The following is a 22,133-nucleotide window of genomic DNA, read 5'->3' on the forward strand; positions in this document are numbered from 1 at the left end:
TACAGCCCACAGAGGGAACGTTACAGGGAGTATACAGCCCACAGAGGGAACGTTACAGGGAGTATACAGCCCACAGAGGGAACGTTACAGGGAGTATACAGCCCACAGAGACAGAGGGAATGTTACAGGGAGTATACAGCCCACAGAGGGAACGTTACAGGGAGTATACAGCCCACAGAGGGAACGTTACAGGGAGTATACAGCCCACAGAGGGAACGTTACAGGGAGTACACAGCCCACAGAGGGAACGTTACAGGGAGTACACAGCCCACAGAGGGAACGTTACAGGGAGTACACAGCCCACAGAGACAGAGGGAACATTACAGGGAGTATACAGCCCACAGAGGGAACGTTACAGGGAGTATACAGCCCACAGAGGGAACGTTACAGGGAGTATACAGCCCACAGAGGGAACGTTACAGGGAGTATACAGCCCACAGAGGGAACGTTACAGGGAGTATACAGCCCACAGAGGGAACGTTACAGGGAGTATACAGCCCACAGAGGGAACGTTACAGGGAGTATACAGCCCACAGAGACAGAGGGAACGTTACAGGGAGTATACAGCCCACAGAGGGAACGTTACAGGGAGTATACAGCCCACAGAGGGAACGTTACAGGGAGTATACAGCCCACAGAGGGAACGTTACAGGGAGTATACAGCCCACAGAGGGAACGTTACAGGGAGTATACAGCCCACAGAGGGAACGTTACAGGGAGTATACAGCCCACAGAGGGAACGTTACAGGGAGTATACAGCCCACAGAGGGAACGTTACAGGGAGTATACAGCCCACAGAGACAGAGGGATCGTTACAGGGAGTATACAGCCCACAGAGACAGAGGGAACGTTACAGGGAGTATACAGCCCACAGAGGGAACGTTACAGGGAGTATACAGCCCACAGAGGGAACGTTACAGGGAGTATACAGCCCACAGAGGGAACGTTACAGGGAGTATACAGCCCACAGAGGGAACGTTACAGGGAGTATACAGCCCACAGAGGGAACGTTACAGGGAGTATACAGCCCACAGAGACAGAGGGAACGTTACAGGGAGTATACAGCCTCCAGAGACAGAGGGGACGTTACAGGGAGCATACAGCCCACAGAGACAGAGGGGACGTTACAGGGAGTATACAGCCCACAGAGACAGAGGGGACGTTACAGGGAGTATACAGCCTCCAGAGACAGAGGGGACGTTACAGGGAGTATACCGCCCGCAGAGACAGAGGGGACGTTACAGGGAGTATACAGCCTCCAGAGACAGAGGGGACGTTACAGGGAGTATATAGCCCGCAGAGACAGAGGGGACGTTACAGGGAGTATACTGCCCACAGAGACAGAGGGGACGTTACAGGGAGTATACAGCCCACAGAGACAGAGGGGACGTTACAGGGAGTATACAGCCTCCAGAGACAGAGGGGACGTTACAGGGAGTATACAGCCCACAGAGGGGACGTTACAGGGAGTATACAGCCCACAGAGGGGACGTTACAGGGAGTATACAGCCCACAGAGGGGACGTTACAGGGAGTATACAGCCCACAGAGGGGACGTTACAGGGAGTATACAGCCCACAGAGGGGACGTTACAGGGAGTATACAGCCCACAGAGGGGACGTTACAGGGAGTATACAGCCCACAGAGGGGACGTTACAGGGAGTATACAGCCCACAGAGGGGACGTTACAGGGAGTATACAGCCCACAGAGGGGACGTTACAGGGAGTATACAGCCCACAGAGGGGACGTTACAGGGAGTATACAACCCACAGAGACAGAGGGGACATTACAGGGAGTATACAGCCTACAGAGACACAGGGAACGTTACAGGGAGTATACAGCCCACAGAGACAGAGGGGACGTTACAGGGAGTATACAGCCCACAGAGACAGAGGGGACGTTACAGGGAGTATACAGCCCACAGAGACAGAGGGGACGTTACAGGGAGTATACAGCCCACAGAGACAGAGGGGACGTTACAGGGAGTATACAGCCCACAGAGGGAACGTTACAGGGAGTATACAGCCCACAGAGGGGACATTACAGGGAGTATACAGCCCACAGAGAAAGAGGGGACGCTACAGGGAGTATACAGCCCACAGAGGGGACGTTACAGGGGGTATACAGCCCACAGAGACAGAGGGGACGTTACAGGGAGTATACAGCCCACAGAGACAGAGTGGACGTTACAGGGAGTATACAGCCCACGGAGACAGAGGGGACGTTACAGGGAGTATACAGCCCACAGAGGGGACGTTACAGGGAGTATACAGCCCACAGAGAAAGAGGGGACGCTACAGGGAGTATACAGCCCACAGAGGGGACGTTACAGGGGGTATACAGCCCACAGAGGGGACGTTACAGGGAGTATACAGCCCACAGAGACAGAGGGGACGTTACAGGGAGTATACAGCCTACAGAGACAGAGTGGACGTTACAGGGAGTATACAGCCCACAGAGACAGAGGGCGCGTTACAGGGAGTATACAGCCCACAGAGACAGAGGGGACGTTACAGGGAGTATACAGCCTACAGAGACAGAGGGGACATTACAGGGAGTATACAGCCTCCAGAGACAGAGGGGACGTTACAGGAAGTATACAGCCTCCAGAGACAGAGGGCGCGTTACAGGGAGTATACAGCCCACAGAGACAGAGGGGACGTTACAGGGAGTATACAGCCCACAGAGACAGAGGGAACGTTACAGGGAGTATACAGCCCACAGAGGGGACGTTACAGGGAGTATACAGCCCACAGAGGGAACGTTACAGGGGGTATACAGCCCACAGAGGGGACGTTACAGGGAGTATACAGCCCACAGAGGGGACGTTACAGGGAGTATACAGCCTCCAGAGACAGAGGGGACGTTACAGGGAGTATACAGCCCACAGAGACAGAGGGGACGTTACAGGGAGTATACAGCCTACAGAGACAGAGGGGACGTTACAGGGAGTATACAGCCTCCAGAGACAGAGGGGATGTTACAGGGAGTATACAGCCTACAGAGGGGACGTTACAGGGAGTATACAGCCCACAGAGACAGAGGGGACGTTACAGGGAGTATACAGCCCACAGAGACAGAGGGAACGTTACAGGGAGTATACAGCCCACAGAGACAGAGGGAATGTTACAGGGAGTATACAGCCTACAGAGACAGAGTGGACGTTACAGGGAGTATACAGCCCACAGAGACAGAGGGGACGTTACAGGGAGTATACAGCCCACAGAGACAGAGGGGACGTTACAGGGAGTATACAGCCCACAGAGAAAGAGGGGACGTTACAGGGAGTATACAGCCCACAGAGACAGAGGGGACGTTACAGGGAGTATACAGCCTCCAGAGGGGACGTTACAGGGAGTATACAGCCTCCAGAGACAGAGGGGACGTTACAGGGAGTATACAGCCCACAGAGATAGAGGGCGCGTTACAGGGAGTATACAGCCCACAGAAACAGAGGGGACGTTACACGGAGTATACAGCCTCCAGAGACAGAGGGGAAGTTACAGGGAGTATACAGCCCACAGAGACAGAGGGAACGTTACAGGGAGTATACAGCCTCCAGAGACAGAGGGGACGTTACAGGGAGTATACAGCCTCCAGAGACAGAGGGGACGTTACAGGGAGTATACAGCCCACAGAGACAGAGGGGACTTTACAGGGAGTATACAGCCCAAAGAGGGAACGTTACAGGGAGTATACAGCCCACAGAGGGAACGTTACAGGGAGTATACAGCCCACAGAGGGGACGTTACAGGGAGTATACAGCCCACAGAGACAGAGGGAACGTTACAGGGAGTATACAGCCCACAGAGACAGAGGGGACGTTACAGGGAGTATACAGCCCACAGAGACAGAGGGGACGTTAAAGGGAGTATACAGCCCACAGAGACAGAGGGAACGTTACAGGGAGTATACAGCCTACAGAGGGAACGTTACAGGGGGTATACAGCCCACAGAGACAGAGGGAACGTTACAGGGAGTATACAGCCTCCAGAGACAGAGGGGACGTTACAGGGAGTATACAGCCCGCAGAGACAGAGGGGACGTTACAGGGAGTATACAGCCTCCAGAGACAGAGGGGACGTTACAGGGAGTATACAGCCCACAGAGACAGAGGGGACGTTACAGGGAGTATACAGCCCGCAGAGACAAAGGGGACGTTACAGGGAGTATACAGCCCACAGAGACAGAGGGGACATTACAGGGAGTATACAGCCTCCAGAGACAGAGGGGACGTTACAGGGAGTATACAGCCCACAGAGACAGAGGGGACGTTACAGGGAGTATACAGCCTACAGAGGGAACGTTACAGGGAGTATACAGCCCACCGAGGGAACGTTACAGGGAGTATACAGCCCACAGAGACAGAAGGGACGTTACAGGGAGTATACAGCCCACAGAGACAGAGGGGACGTTACAGGGAGTATACAGCCCACAGAGACAGAGGGGACGTTACAGGGAGTATACAGCCTGCGGCCTACAGAGACAGACAGAAGATTTTAGAGATAATTAGATTTATCTGGTCTTTGTAGGTTATGGTTGCTATTGGCAACAGCACCACTTTTTCCATTTTTGGAAGCTTAGTAAATGTACCCCTTATGCAAATGAATTATGGAGAAGTGAGACTGTAGCCCCCACCTGAAAGTCTTTTTTGACGGTCCTGCGGCTCTGAATCTGCTCTGCGCGTCTGAGAACGGCCGGCTGATTCACCCAAACTCTAGAAATCCATCCAAGATCTGGGAGGAGGAAGATTCACAATCAGTAACAGACATCCCACCATATCGGAAGTCAATGGTGGGGGGGGGGGGGAGGAAAAGCAGGGAGCCGGCCCCAGGGTAGTGTGGTGGGGGGCGGGGCACAGCCAGTGACAGAGGAAAAGCAGGGAGCCGGCCCCAGGGTAGTGTGGTGGGGGGCGGGGCACAGCCAGTGACAGAGAAAAAGCAGGGAGCCGGCCCCAGGGTAGTGTGGTGGGGGGCGGGGCACAGCCAGTGACAGAGGAAAAGCAGGGAGCCGGCCCCAGGGTAGTGTGGTGGGGGGCGGGGCACAACCAGTGACAGAGGAAAAGCAGGGAGCCGGCCCCAGGGTAGTGTGGTGGGGGGCGGGGCACAGCCAGTGACAGAGAAAAAGCAGGGAGCCGGCCCCAGGGTAGTGTGGTGGGGGGCGGGGCACAGCCAGTGACAGAGGAAAAGCTGGGAGCCGGCCCCAGGGTAGTGTGGTGGGGGGCGGGGCACAGCCAGTGACAGAGGAAAAGCTGGGAGCCGGCCCCAGGGTAGTGTGGTGGGGGGCGGGGCACAGCCAGTGACAGAGGAAAAGCTGGGAGCCGGCCCCAGGGTAGTGTGGTGGGGGGCGGGGCACAGCCAGTGACAGAGGAAAAGCTGGGAGCCGGCCCCAGGGTAGTGTGGTTGGGGGGCACAGCCGGTGACAGAGGAGGAGTAGGGTGCCGGCCCTGGGGTAGTGTGGTTGGGGGGGGTTTGGGTAGGCAAGCCTGATGACATTACACCTAAATATTATAGTGTAAGTATAATGGAGAGAGGAGACCGAGTGACCCATCATTACAGCATGTTATAAAGCAGAGGTGCTCAGGACTAACCACGGAAGCAACACTGGGAAATAGGAGCGAGAGGCGACTAGCCGGGAGAGACCGTAAACTATTAGGCTGTGCTCCCAAAGCCAGGAGGTGTGCCCTATCATATTGCTGGGGTTAGGTAGGAGGCAAGTAGATAGTAAGGAAGAGATAGGAGGAGGAAAGAAGGGGGAATGTAGGAGAGGGCTATAGGGTGCAGGCCCCTCCCCAGGGGGCGTAGACCCATACTTAAGCACAGGACAGGTTAAGGGGGAGGGTCAGAAAGTGCAGCAGGTGAGGCAGAAAGGATTGTCCAGCAAGAACATCCAGGAGGCAGCAGAGGAATGATACAGAAATATTCTGATAAGTATTCCTTCTTATTCTTTTACTTAATTCCATATTCGGCACCCTGCTACCCTGCTGCAATCTGCTGTTACAAACTCCCAATGTCTATGTAATTTTATGAATTCAATCTTTAATGCAGATAGAATTTTATCACATGTTTTATATTATGCTGAGCAACTTTCCCCTAAGGAATAAAAGCACCTAATAGAGTCTTACACCTATAACCTAACAGTACAGTTGGGATTCAGTGCAGAAGTTATTTAAATGCACACTTCTAGTTTAAGGCCAAAAAATGAGTACTTAGGGATTTATTATTATACTCTAGTTGCTGCAGCCTTCAGGAAAACAGCATAGAATTAGGCCCAATTCAGGCAAGTTAGAAACAAGTCCCATCCCCCCTCCCCCTAATTATATTACTGAGGGCTTGTTTACATGGCATATACAATACCTTTACCTACCCCTCCCACCAGGCAGGGCATACAATGGAGTCAGCAGGATGCCTAGCAATGATAAACAAATGCAGAATTCGGGCAATAATATGAAATGTGTGATTATAGATGAGCATTGGTAGAGCTGAGTTGTTTCTTATCATATGTACTAGGGGAATTACATACAGTTTTTGGTAACATAATACAATATTGCATAGCAGTGTTATTAGGATATGACAAAGCATATGTTTAGATAGGCAGAATGCAAATATGGGAACGCATGTGTTTTTTTTTTTTTTTTTTTTTTTATTATTATTTTTTTTTTTTTATTTAAAGTTAATATAATGCAGGAAAATTCATTATATGGTGCAATTTTAAGCGTGTAAGGCATCATAGGGGTATTAATAGACAGTATTATAAGTATGTTGCTGAATGGGGGAATGATATATTGTATCAGGTTAGATTAAGCTGCAGTCAGTAATATAATATGGTGTCACATACAAATTAGTATGTACAATAATAATAGTATACAGGATATCAATAATTGAATTTATTACGTTTGTGCATGATAAGCATTTTACTGCATATTAGACTGTTAATACTTTGGCTAGGCCAGAGTAACCTTACGTTACTTCATGAAAAGCGCTGGGTTAATTAATCTGCTGCTTTATACAAAATCCTGTGATGTTAGAATTCTGTTAAGTCAATTCATGCAATTGTATAAGAAGTAATGAATATAATTAGGGCACAGGGGCTAGAATGTGCTGGAAATTTGGAAATGGAATAAACAAAGCAGAATAATCACAGCAAAATCTAAGGCATTTTGTGTAACATGGGTGGAAAACAGTCATAGGCGCCATAGCATGAGCAGGGTGTAGATCAAATTATGTATAGGAATCAGAAGGGTGCAAGGAGACCTATGTGCAGTGCAGCTGCCAGCAATGTGGTGGCAACATATTATAACCTTTATGCTAATACAAGGGATAACAGCCCCTTCTTTGGAAGCTTAGTACAAGTTCTCTGTCATGGTCATTTAGAACAAGGTAATGCACTATTTACTGAACAAGCTTAGTGAAAAGTCTAATGCCAACGGGGCTTAATGGAACACTACAAATTTCCATGGGGGTAGCTATTCAGGCACTTGTATATGGATAGAGGCAGGGTAGGAAATAAAAAAAAGGGAGAATGCAGGGAGGTGGCATTATAGGATTATTGCTCATGTTTTGGGAGGCTGCATGGTGCAACGTATTTACACACAGAACAAACTAACATGTTTTATGTCACCTCGCAGTGCAACCCTTCCTCTTCCACCTGCAGATGCCGAAGGATCGGGGGGTATGGCCAGGCGCATGACCTGGACAGACGCTGAGCTACGGCAATGCCGAAAGCGTAGTATGCAAATGTACTCTTTCTTGACAAGAATGCGTTCTACGTTGTGTTAGTATGCGCATAAAGTAGCAAGAGCCTTACATTCGCCATAGTGAAGAAAGCATTAGTGACAGCGGCACGGAGAAGCTGCAGGTCAGCCGGAGATGTGTTAGTGCAGAGAGTGCAAAGCGCATGCCAAATGGCCAGGTCACGGGAAATTCAGGCTCAGCCATCACATGTCTTACCCAGCAGGAAAATCCGTGAATGACGCCTTAGAAAAGCAACAGTGCAGCGTCGCTTACCAGTCTTTTGAAGATGCGCTCAGAATAGTGCGCAGCTGCGGGGTAGGGGCCCAATTGGGGAAGATAGATATCGAATCAGCATTTAGGCTCCTCCCCCTTCACCTACATAGTCACGGATTCACGGGACTAAAGTTCAAGGGCAGTTACTATGTGGCTCTATGCTTACCCATGGGTTGCGCCATTTCATGTGCATTCTGAGGCAGGGACGGGCTGCAGGACAATTGCGCACTATCTGGATGGCTTTCTAATGGTCAGCCAGGTGAACACTGATACATGCGAGCGGCTGTTAAAATCCACGCAGGCGCTGTTCCACAATTTTGGTGTTCCCATAGCAACGGAAAAAACAGAGGGGCCTATGAACAAACTGCCGTATCTGGGAATTGAAATAGATACCACCAGCAGGCTGTGTAGATTACCAGAGGACAAGGTTGCTGGCATTATGAGGCAGATTGGGGAGCATGCCAGAGCAGACAAGATTACACTAAAACAGCTCCAATCGTTGTGGGGGACACTGAATTTCACATGCAGGGTTATCCCTATGGGCTGGAAAGGGCCACAGCAGGGGTAAGTAAGCCGCATCATCTGATTAAGCTGACAACAGAAATCAGAGAAGACATGTTGATGTGGGAGACAATTCTAAGGGAATTCAATGGTATTCGCATCTTGCCGGCACCGCCTGTGTCGAGCAAGAGGCTGCAGCTGTACACCGACGCAGCAAGGTTTTTGGGGATTCGGGGCATATCTCGAGGGAGAATGGTGCGCATCGCAGTGGCCGCAGAGCTGGGTCGGAGCAGGGCTGACAAGGAACATGCTGCTGCTAGAGCTGTTCCCGATCACAGTAGCGGTGGAGTTGTGGAGTAGCTGGTTAGCCAACAAGGAAATATCCTTCTGGTGTGACAACCTGGGGGTGGTCCAGGCGGTCAACAGGCAGAGTGCCTCCTCCCCACCAGCGATCAATCTGATCAGGTATTTGGTATTGGTTTGCCTGCGGCACAACATTAACTTTCGCGCCAAGCACGTCCCAGGGGTAGATAACATCATAGCGGATGCCCTCTCAAGGGGAAAATGGGAAGCGGCACCTCATGCGCAGCTGCAAGGTTTAACATGTCCACCTCATTTATGGCAGGTTGTCAAGATGGCGTGAACAAGCTGGTGAAAGACTTGATAGCGCCCGTGATATGGAGAAGCTACAGGGTAGCTTGGGAGGAATGGGGGAAACATAAGAAAATAGCAGCGAAGGAGGGTAAGTGGGAGAGCGAAGTGCAAAAAGAATTCCTGTGGGGAAGGTACAAAGACGAGAAGTCTAGGGCGCAAGCGAGCGTAGCGCTGGCAGCCATTGCTTTCTTTACAAAAGTAGCAGGGGAGGAGGACATTACAAGGAGCTTTACCATCAGCTGAATGATGAAAGGTTGGGGCAGGCGGAGCCCAACGGAACCTGATACTAGCCGGCCCATTACAGAGACAATGCTGGGGCAGCTCATGGCGGCAGCAAAAGACATGTGCAAAGGTGGTGTTTGAAACAGCATTGCTCATGGCAGCATTCGCAATGGCATTCCATGGGGCATTTAGGGTTAGCAAGCTGGTGGCTGCATCAAAAGCTTGCAAGGGGTCAGGCATGTTGGCGGACAATGTATCAGTGAGTGGAACGGTGGTGGCCTGCAAGATACACAGGTCTAAGACAGACCAACAAGGCAAAGGAAAATGGGTGGCATTGCGGGAAGGAAGCAACCCAGAGACCTGCCCCGTTAAGTTGGTAAAATAATACTTGGCGCTCAGAGCCAACGAGGGTAACGGAGGGTCTGAGGCCTTCTTGGCGCACGCGGATGAGTCCCCACTCACGGTATACCAATTTAAAATCCTGCTTAAGTGATGTGTGAAGGCTAACGGTTGGCAGGAAAAGGAGTATGGTACGCACTCGTTTAGAATTGGTGCAGCCACCACAGCGTTCAAAGCAGGGTGTTCGGAGAAAGAGATAAATGCATCGGGAGGTGGTGCTCAGCTAGCTACAAGAAGCACATCAGGTTTGGGAGAAAGGAATTGATGCATAGCTAACACCCTGCCTGAGCGGAGGGTCTCCTGTGGTTGGTAATTTTATGTAATTTGTGTGCAGAGGGTCGTTATGAAGGTTTAAGTCATAGGGTGAGGGAAGGTCATGGTAAGGTGGCAGGCTACGGTTCTGAGAACCTAGCATTGGCGAAAGTACCTGCGGGCCAGCCAAAGTGTGGCGCCAGGAAGCGGAGGCACCCAATAAAGGGGGTGCAGATCTCCAAAGGCCTGGCGTCGGGGTGGGGGCAAGTTGGGGACCCAGGTCGGTTACCGGTTTCAGTTGCGAGAAAGGGTCCATGGGCCCCCCCCCCACGGTCGGCTTGATTCAGTTACGTTCGAGGGCTGGTGGACCGCAGTGCTTTCTTTGCCACCTAAGTGATTAAGATTATATTGGTAATCACTTGGCGCTCAGAGCCAACGAGGGTAAGGGAGGGTCTGAGGCCTTCTTGGCGCACGCGGATGAGTCCCCACTCACGGTATACCAATTTAAAACCCTGTTTAAGCGATGTGCAGGAATTGATGCATAGCTAACACCCTACCCGAGCAGAGGGTCTCCTGTGGTTTCAAAATTTTATGTGAATTGTGTGCAGTGGGTTGTTATTGAATATTTGAGTCATAGGGTGAGGGAAGGTCACGGTAAGGTGGCGGGCTGCGGTTCTGGGAACCTAGCGTTGGCGGAAGTACCTGCGGGCCAGCCAAAGTGTGGCGCCAGGAAGCGGAGGCACCCAAAAAGGGGGTGCAGATCTCCAAAGGCCTGGCGTCGGGGGGGGGCAAGTTGGGGACCCAGGTCGGTTACCGGTTTCAGTTGCGAGAAAGGGTCCATGGGCAACCCCCCACGGTCGGCTTGATTCAGTTACGTTCGAGGGCTGGTGGACCGCAGTGCTTTCTTTGCCACATAAGCGATTACGATTATATTGTAATCTGATTAATAAATGTGACCTTTAATTCGCCATAAACAAATGACTCTGTTTTGGTTATTTCAGGAGAAAGGGGAGCAGAGGGAAAGGGAAGGGGTGGGAGGGAGGATGTTTAAAGGGGTGGGGTTTCTTAGTCTCTTTAAGGGTAAAAGTATGGCGGGAGCATCAGACGCTCAGAGGTTTAATAGGAGCGAGAGGCGACTAGCCGGGAGAGACCGTAAACTATTAGGCTGTGCTCCCAAAGCCAGGAGGTGTGCCCTATCATATTGCTGGGGTTAGGTAGGAGGCAAGTAGATAGTAAGGAAGAGATAGGAGGAGGAAAGAAGGGGGAATGTAGGAGAGGGCTATAGGGTGCAGGCCCCTCCACAGGGGGCGTAGACCCATACTTAAGCACAGGACAGGTTAAGGGGGAGGGTCAGAAAGTGCAGCAGGTGAGGCAGAAAGGATTGTCCCACCCACCCACCCTTGGACGAAGAAGGAGGAACATCCAAGAAGGATCTGTTTACAGCTAACTTCGTTTTAACAGGGCGCGGAAGTACCTGCGGGCCAGCCAAAGTGTGGCGCCAGGAAGCGGAGGCACCCAAAAAGGGGGTGCAGATCTCCAAAGGCCTGGCGTCGGGGGGGGGGCAAGTTGGGGACCCAGGTCGGTTACCGGTTTCAGTTGCGAGAAAGGGTCCATGGGCAACCCCCCACGGTCGGCTTGATTCAGTTACGTTCGAGGGCTGGTGGACCGCAGTGCTTTCTTTGCCACATAAGCGATTACGATTATATTGTAATCTGATTAATAAATGTGACCTTTAATTCGCCATAAACAAATGACTCTGTTTTGGTTATTTCAGGAGAAAGGGGAGCAGAGGGAAAGGGAAGGGGTGGGAGGGAGGATGTTTAAAGGGGTGGGGTTTCTTAGTCTCTTTAAGGGTAAAAGTATGGCGGGAGCATCAGACGCTCAGAGGTTTAATAGGAGCGAGAGGCGACTAGCCGGGAGAGACCGTAAACTATTAGGCTGTGCTCCCAAAGCCAGGAGGTGTGCCCTATCATATTGCTGGGGTTAGGTAGGAGGCAAGTAGATAGTAAGGAAGAGATAGGAGGAGGAAAGAAGGGGGAATGTAGGAGAGGGCTATAGGGTGCAGGCCCCTCCACAGGGGGCGTAGACCCATACTTAAGCACAGGACAGGTTAAGGGGGAGGGTCAGAAAGTGCAGCAGGTGAGGCAGAAAGGATTGTCCCACCCACCCACCCTTGGACGAAGAAGGAGGAACATCCAAGAAGGATCTGTTTACAGCTAACTTCGTTTTAACAGGGCGCGGAAGTACCTGCGGGCCAGCCAAAGTGTGGCGCCAGGAAGCGGAGGCACCCAAAAAGGGGGTGCAGATCTCCAAAGGCCTGGCGTCGGGGGGGGGGCAAGTTGGGGACCCAGGTCGGTTACCGGTTTCAGTTGCGAGAAAGGGTCCATGGGCAACCCCCCACGGTCGGCTTGATTCAGTTACGTTCGAGGGCTGGTGGACCGCAGTGCTTTCTTTGCCACATAAGCGATTACGATTATATTGTAATCTGATTAATAAATGTGACCTTTAATTCGCCATAAACAAATGACTCTGTTTTGGTTATTTCAGGAGAAAGGGGAGCAGAGGGAAAGGGAAGGGGTGGGAGGGAGGATGTTTAAAGGGGTGGGGTTTCTTAGTCTCTTTAAGGGTAAAAGTATGGCGGGAGCATCAGACGCTCAGAGGTTTAATACTGGGTCACTGTGACCCCATTGTCCTGCACAGGCCAGGCGTACTGATAACAATAAAGTCCCGGCAACCAGTTCCCAACTTTTCTTTTTAATGGGAAACGGTCGTTAGTTCAACACAAAACATTGGCACTATGTCCATACATACAGGACAGGAGAAGTGGTACTGTGCCCAGAGATACAGGATAGGACTAGATACTGAGCGGTGCACACATGGCACAGGACAGAAGAAGTGGTACTGTGCCCACACATACAGGAAATGACTAGATACTGAGAGGTGCACACATGGCACAGGACAGGAGAAGTGGTACTGTGCCCACACATACAGGATAGGACTAGATACTGAGAGGTGCACACATGGCACAGGACAGAAGAAGTGGTACTGTGCCCACACATACAGGATAGGACTAGATACTGAGAGGTGCACACATGGCACAGGACAGGAGAAGTGGTACTGTGCCCACACATACAGGATAGGACTAGATACTGAGAGGTACACACATGGCACAGGACAGGAGAAGGGATACTGTGCCCACACATACAGGATAGGACTAGATACTGAGAGGTGCACACATGGCACAGGACAGGAGAAGTGGTACTGTGCCCACACATACAGGATAGGACTAGATACTGAGAGGTGCACACATGGCACAGGACAGAAGAAGTGGTACTGTGCCCACACATACAGGATAGGACTAGATACTGAGAGGTGCACACATGGCACAGGACAGGAGAAGTGGTACTGTGCCCACACATACAGGATAGGACTAGATACTGAGAGGTGCACACATGGCACAGGACGGGAGAAGTGGTACTGTGCCCACACATACAGGATAGGAATAGATACTGAGAGGTACACACATGGCACAGGACAGGAGAAGGGATACTGTGCCCACACATACAGGATAGGACTAGATACTGAGAGGTACACACATGGCACAGGACAGGAGAAGTGATACTGTGCCCACACATACAGGATAGGACTAGATACTGAGAGGTACACACATGGCACAGGACAGGAGAAGGGATACTGTGCCCACACATACAGGATAGGACTAGATACTGAGAGGTGCACACATGGCACAGGACAGGAGAAGTGGTACTGTGCCCACACATACAGGAAATGACTAGATACTGAGAGGTGCACACATGGCACAGGGCAGGAGAAGTGGTACGGTGCCCACACATACAGGATAGGACTAGATACTGAGAGGTGCACACATGGCACAGGACAGGAGAAGGGATACTATGCCCACACATACAGGATAGGACTAGATACTGAGAGGTGCACACATGGCACAGGACAGGAGAAGTGGTACTGTGCCCACACATACAGGATAGGACTAGATACTGAGAGGTGCACACATGGCACAGGACAGGAGAAGGGATACTGTGCCCACACATACAGGATAGGACTAGATACTGAGAGGTACGCACATGGCACAGGACAGGAGAAGTGGTACTGTGCCCACACATACAGGATAGGACTAGATACTGAGAGGTGCACACATGGCACAGGACAGGAGAAGTGGTACTGTGCCCACACATACAGGATAGGACTAGATACTGAGAGGTGCACACATGACACAGAGCAGGAGAAGTGGTACTGTGCCCACACATACAGGATAGGACTGGATACTGAGAGGTGCACACATGGCACGAGAAGTGGTACTGTGCCCACACATACAGGATAGGGCTAGATACTGAGAGGTGCACACATGGCACAGGACAGGAGAAGTGGCACTGTGCCCACACATACAGGATAGGAAGATACTGAGAGGTGCACACATGGCACAGGACAGGAGAAGTGGTACTGTGCCCATAGATATAGGATAGGACTAGATACTGAGAGGTAAATACACGCACAGGACAGGAGAAGTGATACTGTGCCCAGAGATACAGGATAGGACTAGATACTGAGAGGTGCACACATGGCACAGGACAGGAGAAGTGGTACTGTGCCCACACATACAGGATAGGACTAGATACTGAGAGGTGCACACATGGCACAGGACAGGAGAAGTGGTACTGTGCCCACACATACAGGATAGGACTAGATACTGAGAGGTGCACACATGGCACAGGACAGGAGAAGGGATACTGTGCCCACACATACAGGATAGGACTAGATACTGAGAGGTGCACACATGGCACAGGACAGGAGAAGTGGTACTGTGCCCACACATACAGGATAGGACTAGATACTGAGAGGTACACACATGGCACAGGACAGGAGAAGGGATACTGTGCCCACACATACAGATAGGACTAGATACTGAGAGGTACACACATGGCACAGGACAGGAGAAGTGGTACTGTGCCCACACATACAGGATAGGACTAGATACTGAGCGGTGCACACATGGCACAGGACAGGAGAAGGGATACTGTGCCCACACATACAGGATAGGACTAGATACTGAGAGGTGCACACATGGCACAGGACAGGAGAAGTGGTACTGTGCCCACACATACAGGATAGGAAGATACTGAGAGGTGCACACATGGTACAGGACAGGAGAAGTGGTACTGTGCCCACACATACAGGATAGGGCTAGATACTGAGAGGTGCACACATGACACAGGACAGGAGAAGTGATACTGTGCCCACACATACAGGATAGGACTAGATACTGAGAGGTACATACATGGCACAGGACAGGAGAAGTGGCACTGTGCCCACACATACAGGATAGGACTAGATACTGAGAGGTAGACACATGGTACAGGACAGGAGAAGTGGTACTGTGCCCACACATACAGGATAGGACTAGATACTGAGAGGTGCACACATGGCACAGGACAGGAGAAGTGGTACTGTGCCCACACATACAGGATAGGGCTAGATACTGAGAGGTACACACATGGCACAGGACAGGAGAAGTGATACTGTGCCCAGAGATACAGGATAGGACTAGATACTGAGAGGAGCACACATGGCACAGGACAGGAGAAGTGGTACTGTGCCCACACATACAGGATAGGACTAGATACTGAGAGGTGCACACACGGCACAGGACAGGAGAAGTGGTACTGTGCCCACACATACAGGATAGGACTAGATACTGAGAGGTGCACACATGGCACAGGACAGGAGAAGGGATACTGTGCCCACACATACAGGATAGGACTAGATACTGAGAGGTGCACACATGGCACAGGACAGGAGAAGTGGTACTGTACCCATAGATATAGGATAGGACTAGATACTGAGAGGTGCACACATGGCACAGGACAGGAGAAGTGGTACTGTGCCCACACATACAGGATAGGGCTAGATACTGAGAGGTGCACACATGACACAGGACAGGAGAAGTGATACTGTGCCCACACATACAGGATAGGACTAGATACTGAGAGGTACATACATGGCACAGGACAGGAGAAGTGGCACTGTGCCCACACATACAGGATAGGACTAGATACTGAGAGGTAGACACATGGTACAGGACAGGAGAAGTGGTACTGTGCCCACACATACAGGATAGGACTAGATACTGAGAGGTGCACACATGGCACAGGACAGGAGAAGTGGTACTGTGCCCAAACATACAGGATAGGACTAGATACTGAGAGGTGCACACATGGCACAGGACAGGAGAAGTGGTACTGTGCCCACACATACAGGATAGGACTAGATAGTGAGAGGGGCACACATGGCACAGGACAGGAGAAGTGGTACTGTGCCCACACATACAGGATAGGGCTAGATACTGAGAGGTACACACATGGCACAGGACAGGAGAAGTGATACTGTGCCCAGAGATACAGGATAGGACTAGATACTGAGAGGAGCACACATGGTACAGGACAGGAGAAGTGGTACTGTGCCCACACATACAGGATAGGACTAGATACTGAGAGGTGCACACATGGCACAGGACAGGAGAAGTGGTACTGTGCCCACACATACAGGATAGGACTAGATACTGAGAGGTGCACACATGGCACAGGACAGGAGAAGTGGTACTGTGCCTACACATACAGGATAGGACTAGATACTGAGAGGTGCACACACGGCACAGGACAGGAGAAGTGGTACTGTGCCCACACATACAGGATAGGACTAGATACTGAGAGGTGCACACATGGCACAGGACAGGAGAAGGGATACTGTGCCCACACATACAGGATAGGACTAGATACTGAGAGGTGCACACATGGCACAGGACAGGAGAAGTGGTACTGTACCCATAGATATAGGATAGGACTAGATACTGAGAGGTGCACACATGGCACAGGACAGGAGAAGTGGTACTGTGCCCACACATACAGGATAGGGCTAGATACTGAGAGGTACACACATGGCACAGGACAGGAGAAGTGGTACTGTGCCCACACATACAGGATAGGACTAGATACTGAGAGGTAGACACATGGTACAGGACAGGAGAAGTGGTACTGTGCCCACACATACAGGATAGGACTAGATACTGAGAGGTGCACACATGGCACAGGACAGGAGAAGTGGTACTGTGCCCACACATACAGGATAGGGCTAGATACTGAGAGGTACACACATGGCACAGGACAGGAGAAGTGATACTGTGCCCAGAGATACAGGATAGGACTAGATACTGAGAGGAGCACACATGGTACAGGACAGGAGAAGTGGTACTGTGCCCACACATACAGGATAGGACTAGATACTGAGAGGTGCACACATGGCACAGGACAGGAGAAGTGGTACTGTGCCCACACATACAGGATAGAACTAGATACTGAGAGGTGCACACATGGCACAGGACAGGAGAAGTGGTACTGTGCCCACACATACAGGATAGGACTAGATACTGAGAGGTGCACACATGGCACAGGACAGGAGAAGTGGTACTGTGCCCACACATACAGGATAGGACAAGATACTGAGAGGTACACACATGGCACAGGACAGGAAAAGTGGTACTGTGCCCACACATACAGGATAGGACTAGATAGTGAGAGGTACACACACGGCACAGGACAGGAGAAGTGGTACTGTGCCCACACATACAGGATAGGACTAGATAGTGAGAGGTACACACATGGCACAGGACAGGAGAAGTGATACTGTGCCCACACATACAGGATAGGACTAGATACTGAGAGGTGCACACATGGCACAGGACAGGAGAAGTGGTACTGTGCCCACACATACAGGATAGGGCTAGATACTGAGAGGTACACACATGGCACAGGACAGGAGAAGTGATACTGTGCCCAGAGATACAGGATAGGACTAGATACTGAGAGGAGCACACATGGCACAGGACAGGAGAAGTGGTACTGTGCCCACACATACAGGATAGGACTAGATACTGAGAGGTGCACACACGGCACAGGACAGGAGAAGTGGTACTGTGCCCACACATACAGGATAGGACTAGATACTGAGAGGTGCACACATGGCACAGGACAGGAGAAGGGATACTGTGCCCACACATACAGGATAGGACTAGATACTGAGAGGTGCACACATGGCACAGGACAGGAGAAGTGGTACTGTACCCATAGATATAGGATAGGACTAGATACTGAGAGGTGCACACATGGCACAGGACAGGAGAAGTGGTACTGTGCCCACACATACAGGATAGGGCTAGATACTGAGAGGTGCACACATGACACAGGACAGGAGAAGTGATACTGTGCCCACACATACAGGATAGGACTAGATACTGAGAGGTACATACATGGCACAGGACAGGAGAAGTGATACTGTGCCCAGAGATACAGGATAGGACTAGATACTGAGAGGTAGACACATGGTACAGGACAGGAGAAGTGGTACTGTGCCCACACATACAGGATAGGACTAGATACTGAGAGGTGCACACATGGCACAGGACAGGAGAAGTGGTACTGTGCCCAAACATACAGGATAGGACTAGATACTGAGAGGTGCACACATGGCACAGGACAGGAGAAGTGGTACTGTGCCCACACATACAGGATAGGACTAGATAGTGAGAGGGGCACACATGGCACAGGACAGGAGAAGTGGTACTGTGCCCACACATACAGGATAGGGCTAGATACTGAGAGGTACACACATGGCACAGGACAGGAGAAGTGATACTGTGCCCAGAGATACAGGATAGGACTAGATACTGAGAGGAGCACACATGGTACAGGACAGGAGAAGTGGTACTGTGCCCACACATACAGGATAGGACTAGATACTGAGAGGTGCACACATGGCACAGGACAGGAGAAGTGGTACTGTGCCCACACATACAGGATAGGACTAGATACTGAGAGGTGCACACATGGCACAGGACAGGAGAAGTGGTACTGTGCCTACACATACAGGATAGGACTAGATACTGAGAGGTGCACACACGGCACAGGACAGGAGAAGTGGTACTGTGCCCACACATACAGGATAGGACTAGATACTGAGAGGTGCACACATGGCACAGGACAGGAGAAGGGATACTGTGCCCACACATACAGGATAGGACTAGATACTGAGAGGTGCACACATGGCACAGGACAGGAGAAGTGGTACTGTACCCATAGATATAGGATAGGACTAGATACTGAGAGGTGCACACATGGCACAGGACAGGAGAAGTGGTACTGTGCCCACACATACAGGATAGGGCTAGATACTGAGAGGTACACACATGGCACAGGACAGGAGAAGTGGTACTGTGCCCACACATACAGGATAGGACTAGATACTGAGAGGTAGACACATGGTACAGGACAGGAGAAGTGGTACTGTGCCCACACATACAGGATAGGACTAGATACTGAGAGGTGCACACATGGCACAGGACAGGAGAAGTGGTACTGTGCCCACACATACAGGATAGGGCTAGATACTGAGAGGTACACACATGGCACAGGACAGGAGAAGTGATACTGTGCCCAGAGATACAGGATAGGACTAGATACTGAGAGGAGCACACATGGTACAGGACAGGAGAAGTGGTACTGTGCCCACACATACAGGATAGGACTAGATACTGAGAGGTGCACACATGGCACAGGACAGGAGAAGTGGTACTGTGCCCACACATACAGGATAGAACTAGATACTGAGAGGTGCACACATGGCACAGGACAGGAGAAGTGGTACTGTGCCCACACATACAGGATAGGACTAGATACTGAGAGGTGCACACATGGCACAGGACAGGAGAAGTGGTACTGTGCCCACACATACAGGATAGGACAAGATACTGAGAGGTACACACATGGCACAGGACAGGAAAAGTGGTACTGTGCCCACACATACAGGATAGGACTAGATAGTGAGAGGTACACACATGGCACAGGACAGGAGAAGTGGTACTGTGCCCACACATACAGGATAGGACTAGATAGTGAGAGGTACACACATGGCACAGGACAGGAGAAGTGATACTGTGCCCACACATACAGGATAGGACTAGATACTGAGAGGTGCACACATGGCACAGGACAGGAGAAGTGGTACTGTGCCCACACATACAGGATAGGACTAGATACTGAGAGGTGCACACATGACACAGGGCAGGAGAAGTGGTACTGTGCCCACACATACAGGATAGGACTAGATACTGAGAGGTGCACACATGGCACAGGACAGGAGAAGTGGCACTGTGCCCACACATACAGGATAGGACTAGATACTGAGAGGTGCACACATGGCACAGGACAGGAGAAGTGGTACTGTGCCCACACATACAGGATAGGACTAGATACTGAGCGGTGCACACATGGCACAGGACAGAAGAAGTGGTACTGTGCCCACACATACAGGATAGGACTAGATACTGAGAGGTGCACACATGGCACAGGACAGGAGAAGTGGTACTGTGCCCACACATACAGGATAGGACTAGATACTGAGAGGAGCACACATGGTACAGGACAGGAGAAGTGGTACTGTGCCCACACATACAGGATAGGACTAGATACTGAGAGGTGCACACATGGCACAGGACAGGAGAAGTGGTACTGTGCCCACACATACAGGATAGGACTAGATACTGAGAGGTACACACATAATACAGGGAAGGAGAAGTGGTACTGTGCCCACACATACAGGATAGGACTAGATACTGAGAGGTGCACATATGGTATAGGACAGAAGTGGTACTGTGCCCACACATACAGGATAGGACTAGATACTGAGAGGTACACACATGGTACAGGGCAGAAGTGGTACTGTGCCCACACATACAGGATAGGACTAGATACTGAGAGGTGCACACATGGTATAGGACAGAAGTGGTACTGTGCCCACACATACAGGATAGGACTAGATACTGAGAGGTACACACATGGTACAGGGCAGAAGTGGTACTGTGCCCACACATACAGGATAGGACTAGATACTGAGAGGTGCACACATGGTATAGGACAGAAGTAGTACTGTGCCCACACATACAGGATAGGACTAGATACTGAGAGGTGCACACATGGCACAGGACAGGAGAAGGGGTACTGTGCCCACACATACAGGATAGGACTAGATACTGAGAGGTGCACACATGGCACAGGACAGGAGAAGTGGTACTGTGCCCACACATACAGGATAGGACTAGATACTGAGAGGTGCACACAAGGCACTGGACAGGAGAAGTGGTACTGTGCCCACACATACAGGATAGGACTAGATACTGAGAGGTGCACACATGGCACAGGGCAGGAGAAGTGATACTGTGCCCACACATACAGGATAGGACTAGATACTGAACGGTGCACACATGGCACAGGACAGGAGAAGTGGTACTGTGCCCACACATACAGGATAGGACTAGATACTGAGAGGTGCACACATGACACAGGGCAGGAGAAGTGGTACTGTGCCCACACATACAGGATAGGACTAGATACTGAGAGGTGCACACATGGCACAGGACAGGAGAAGTGGCACTGTGCCCACACATACAGGATAGGACTAGATACTGAGAGGTGCACACATGGCACAGGACAGGAGAAGTGGTACTGTGCCCACACATACAGGATAGGACTAGATACTGAGCGGTGCACACATGGCACAGGACAGAAGAAGTGGTACTGTGCCCACACATACAGGATAGGACTAGATACTGAGAGGTGCACACATGGCACAGGACAGGATAAGTGGTACTGTGCCCACACATACAGGATAGGACAAGATACTGAGAGGTACACACATGGCACAGGACAGGAAAAGTGGTACTGTGCCCACACATACAGGATAGGACTAGATAGTGAGAGGTACACACATGGCACAGGACAGGAGAAGTGGTACTGTGCCCACACATACAGGATAGGACTAGATAGTGAGAGGTACACACATGGCACAGGACAGGAGAAGTGATACTGTGCCCACACATACAGGATAGGACTAGATACTGAGAGGTGCACACATGGCACAGGACAGGAGAAGTGGTACTGTGCCCACACATACAGGATAGGACTAGATACTGAGAGGTGCACACATGACACAGGGCAGGAGAAGTGGTACTGTGCCCAC

General features: G+C 51.0%; 1 protein-coding gene across 1 annotated transcript in view; it reads right to left on the bottom strand.

Annotated features, from left to right (window-relative positions):
• The window catches only part of DERA (deoxyribose-phosphate aldolase), a 125,045-nt gene that overhangs the window by 84,278 nt on the left and 18,634 nt on the right, over positions 1–22,133 (bottom strand). The window contains exon 2 of the mRNA XM_083180713.1: positions 4,639–4,736. Coding sequence (XP_083036839.1) covers positions 4,639–4,736 — 98 coding nt within the window. The remainder of the gene's footprint in view (positions 1–4,638; positions 4,737–22,133) is intronic.

Source organism: Crinia signifera, chromosome 4 (genome assembly GCF_055691185.1).
Source record: "Crinia signifera chromosome 4, ASM5569118v1, whole genome shotgun sequence".
NCBI lineage: Eukaryota > Metazoa > Chordata > Amphibia > Anura > Myobatrachidae > Crinia > Crinia signifera.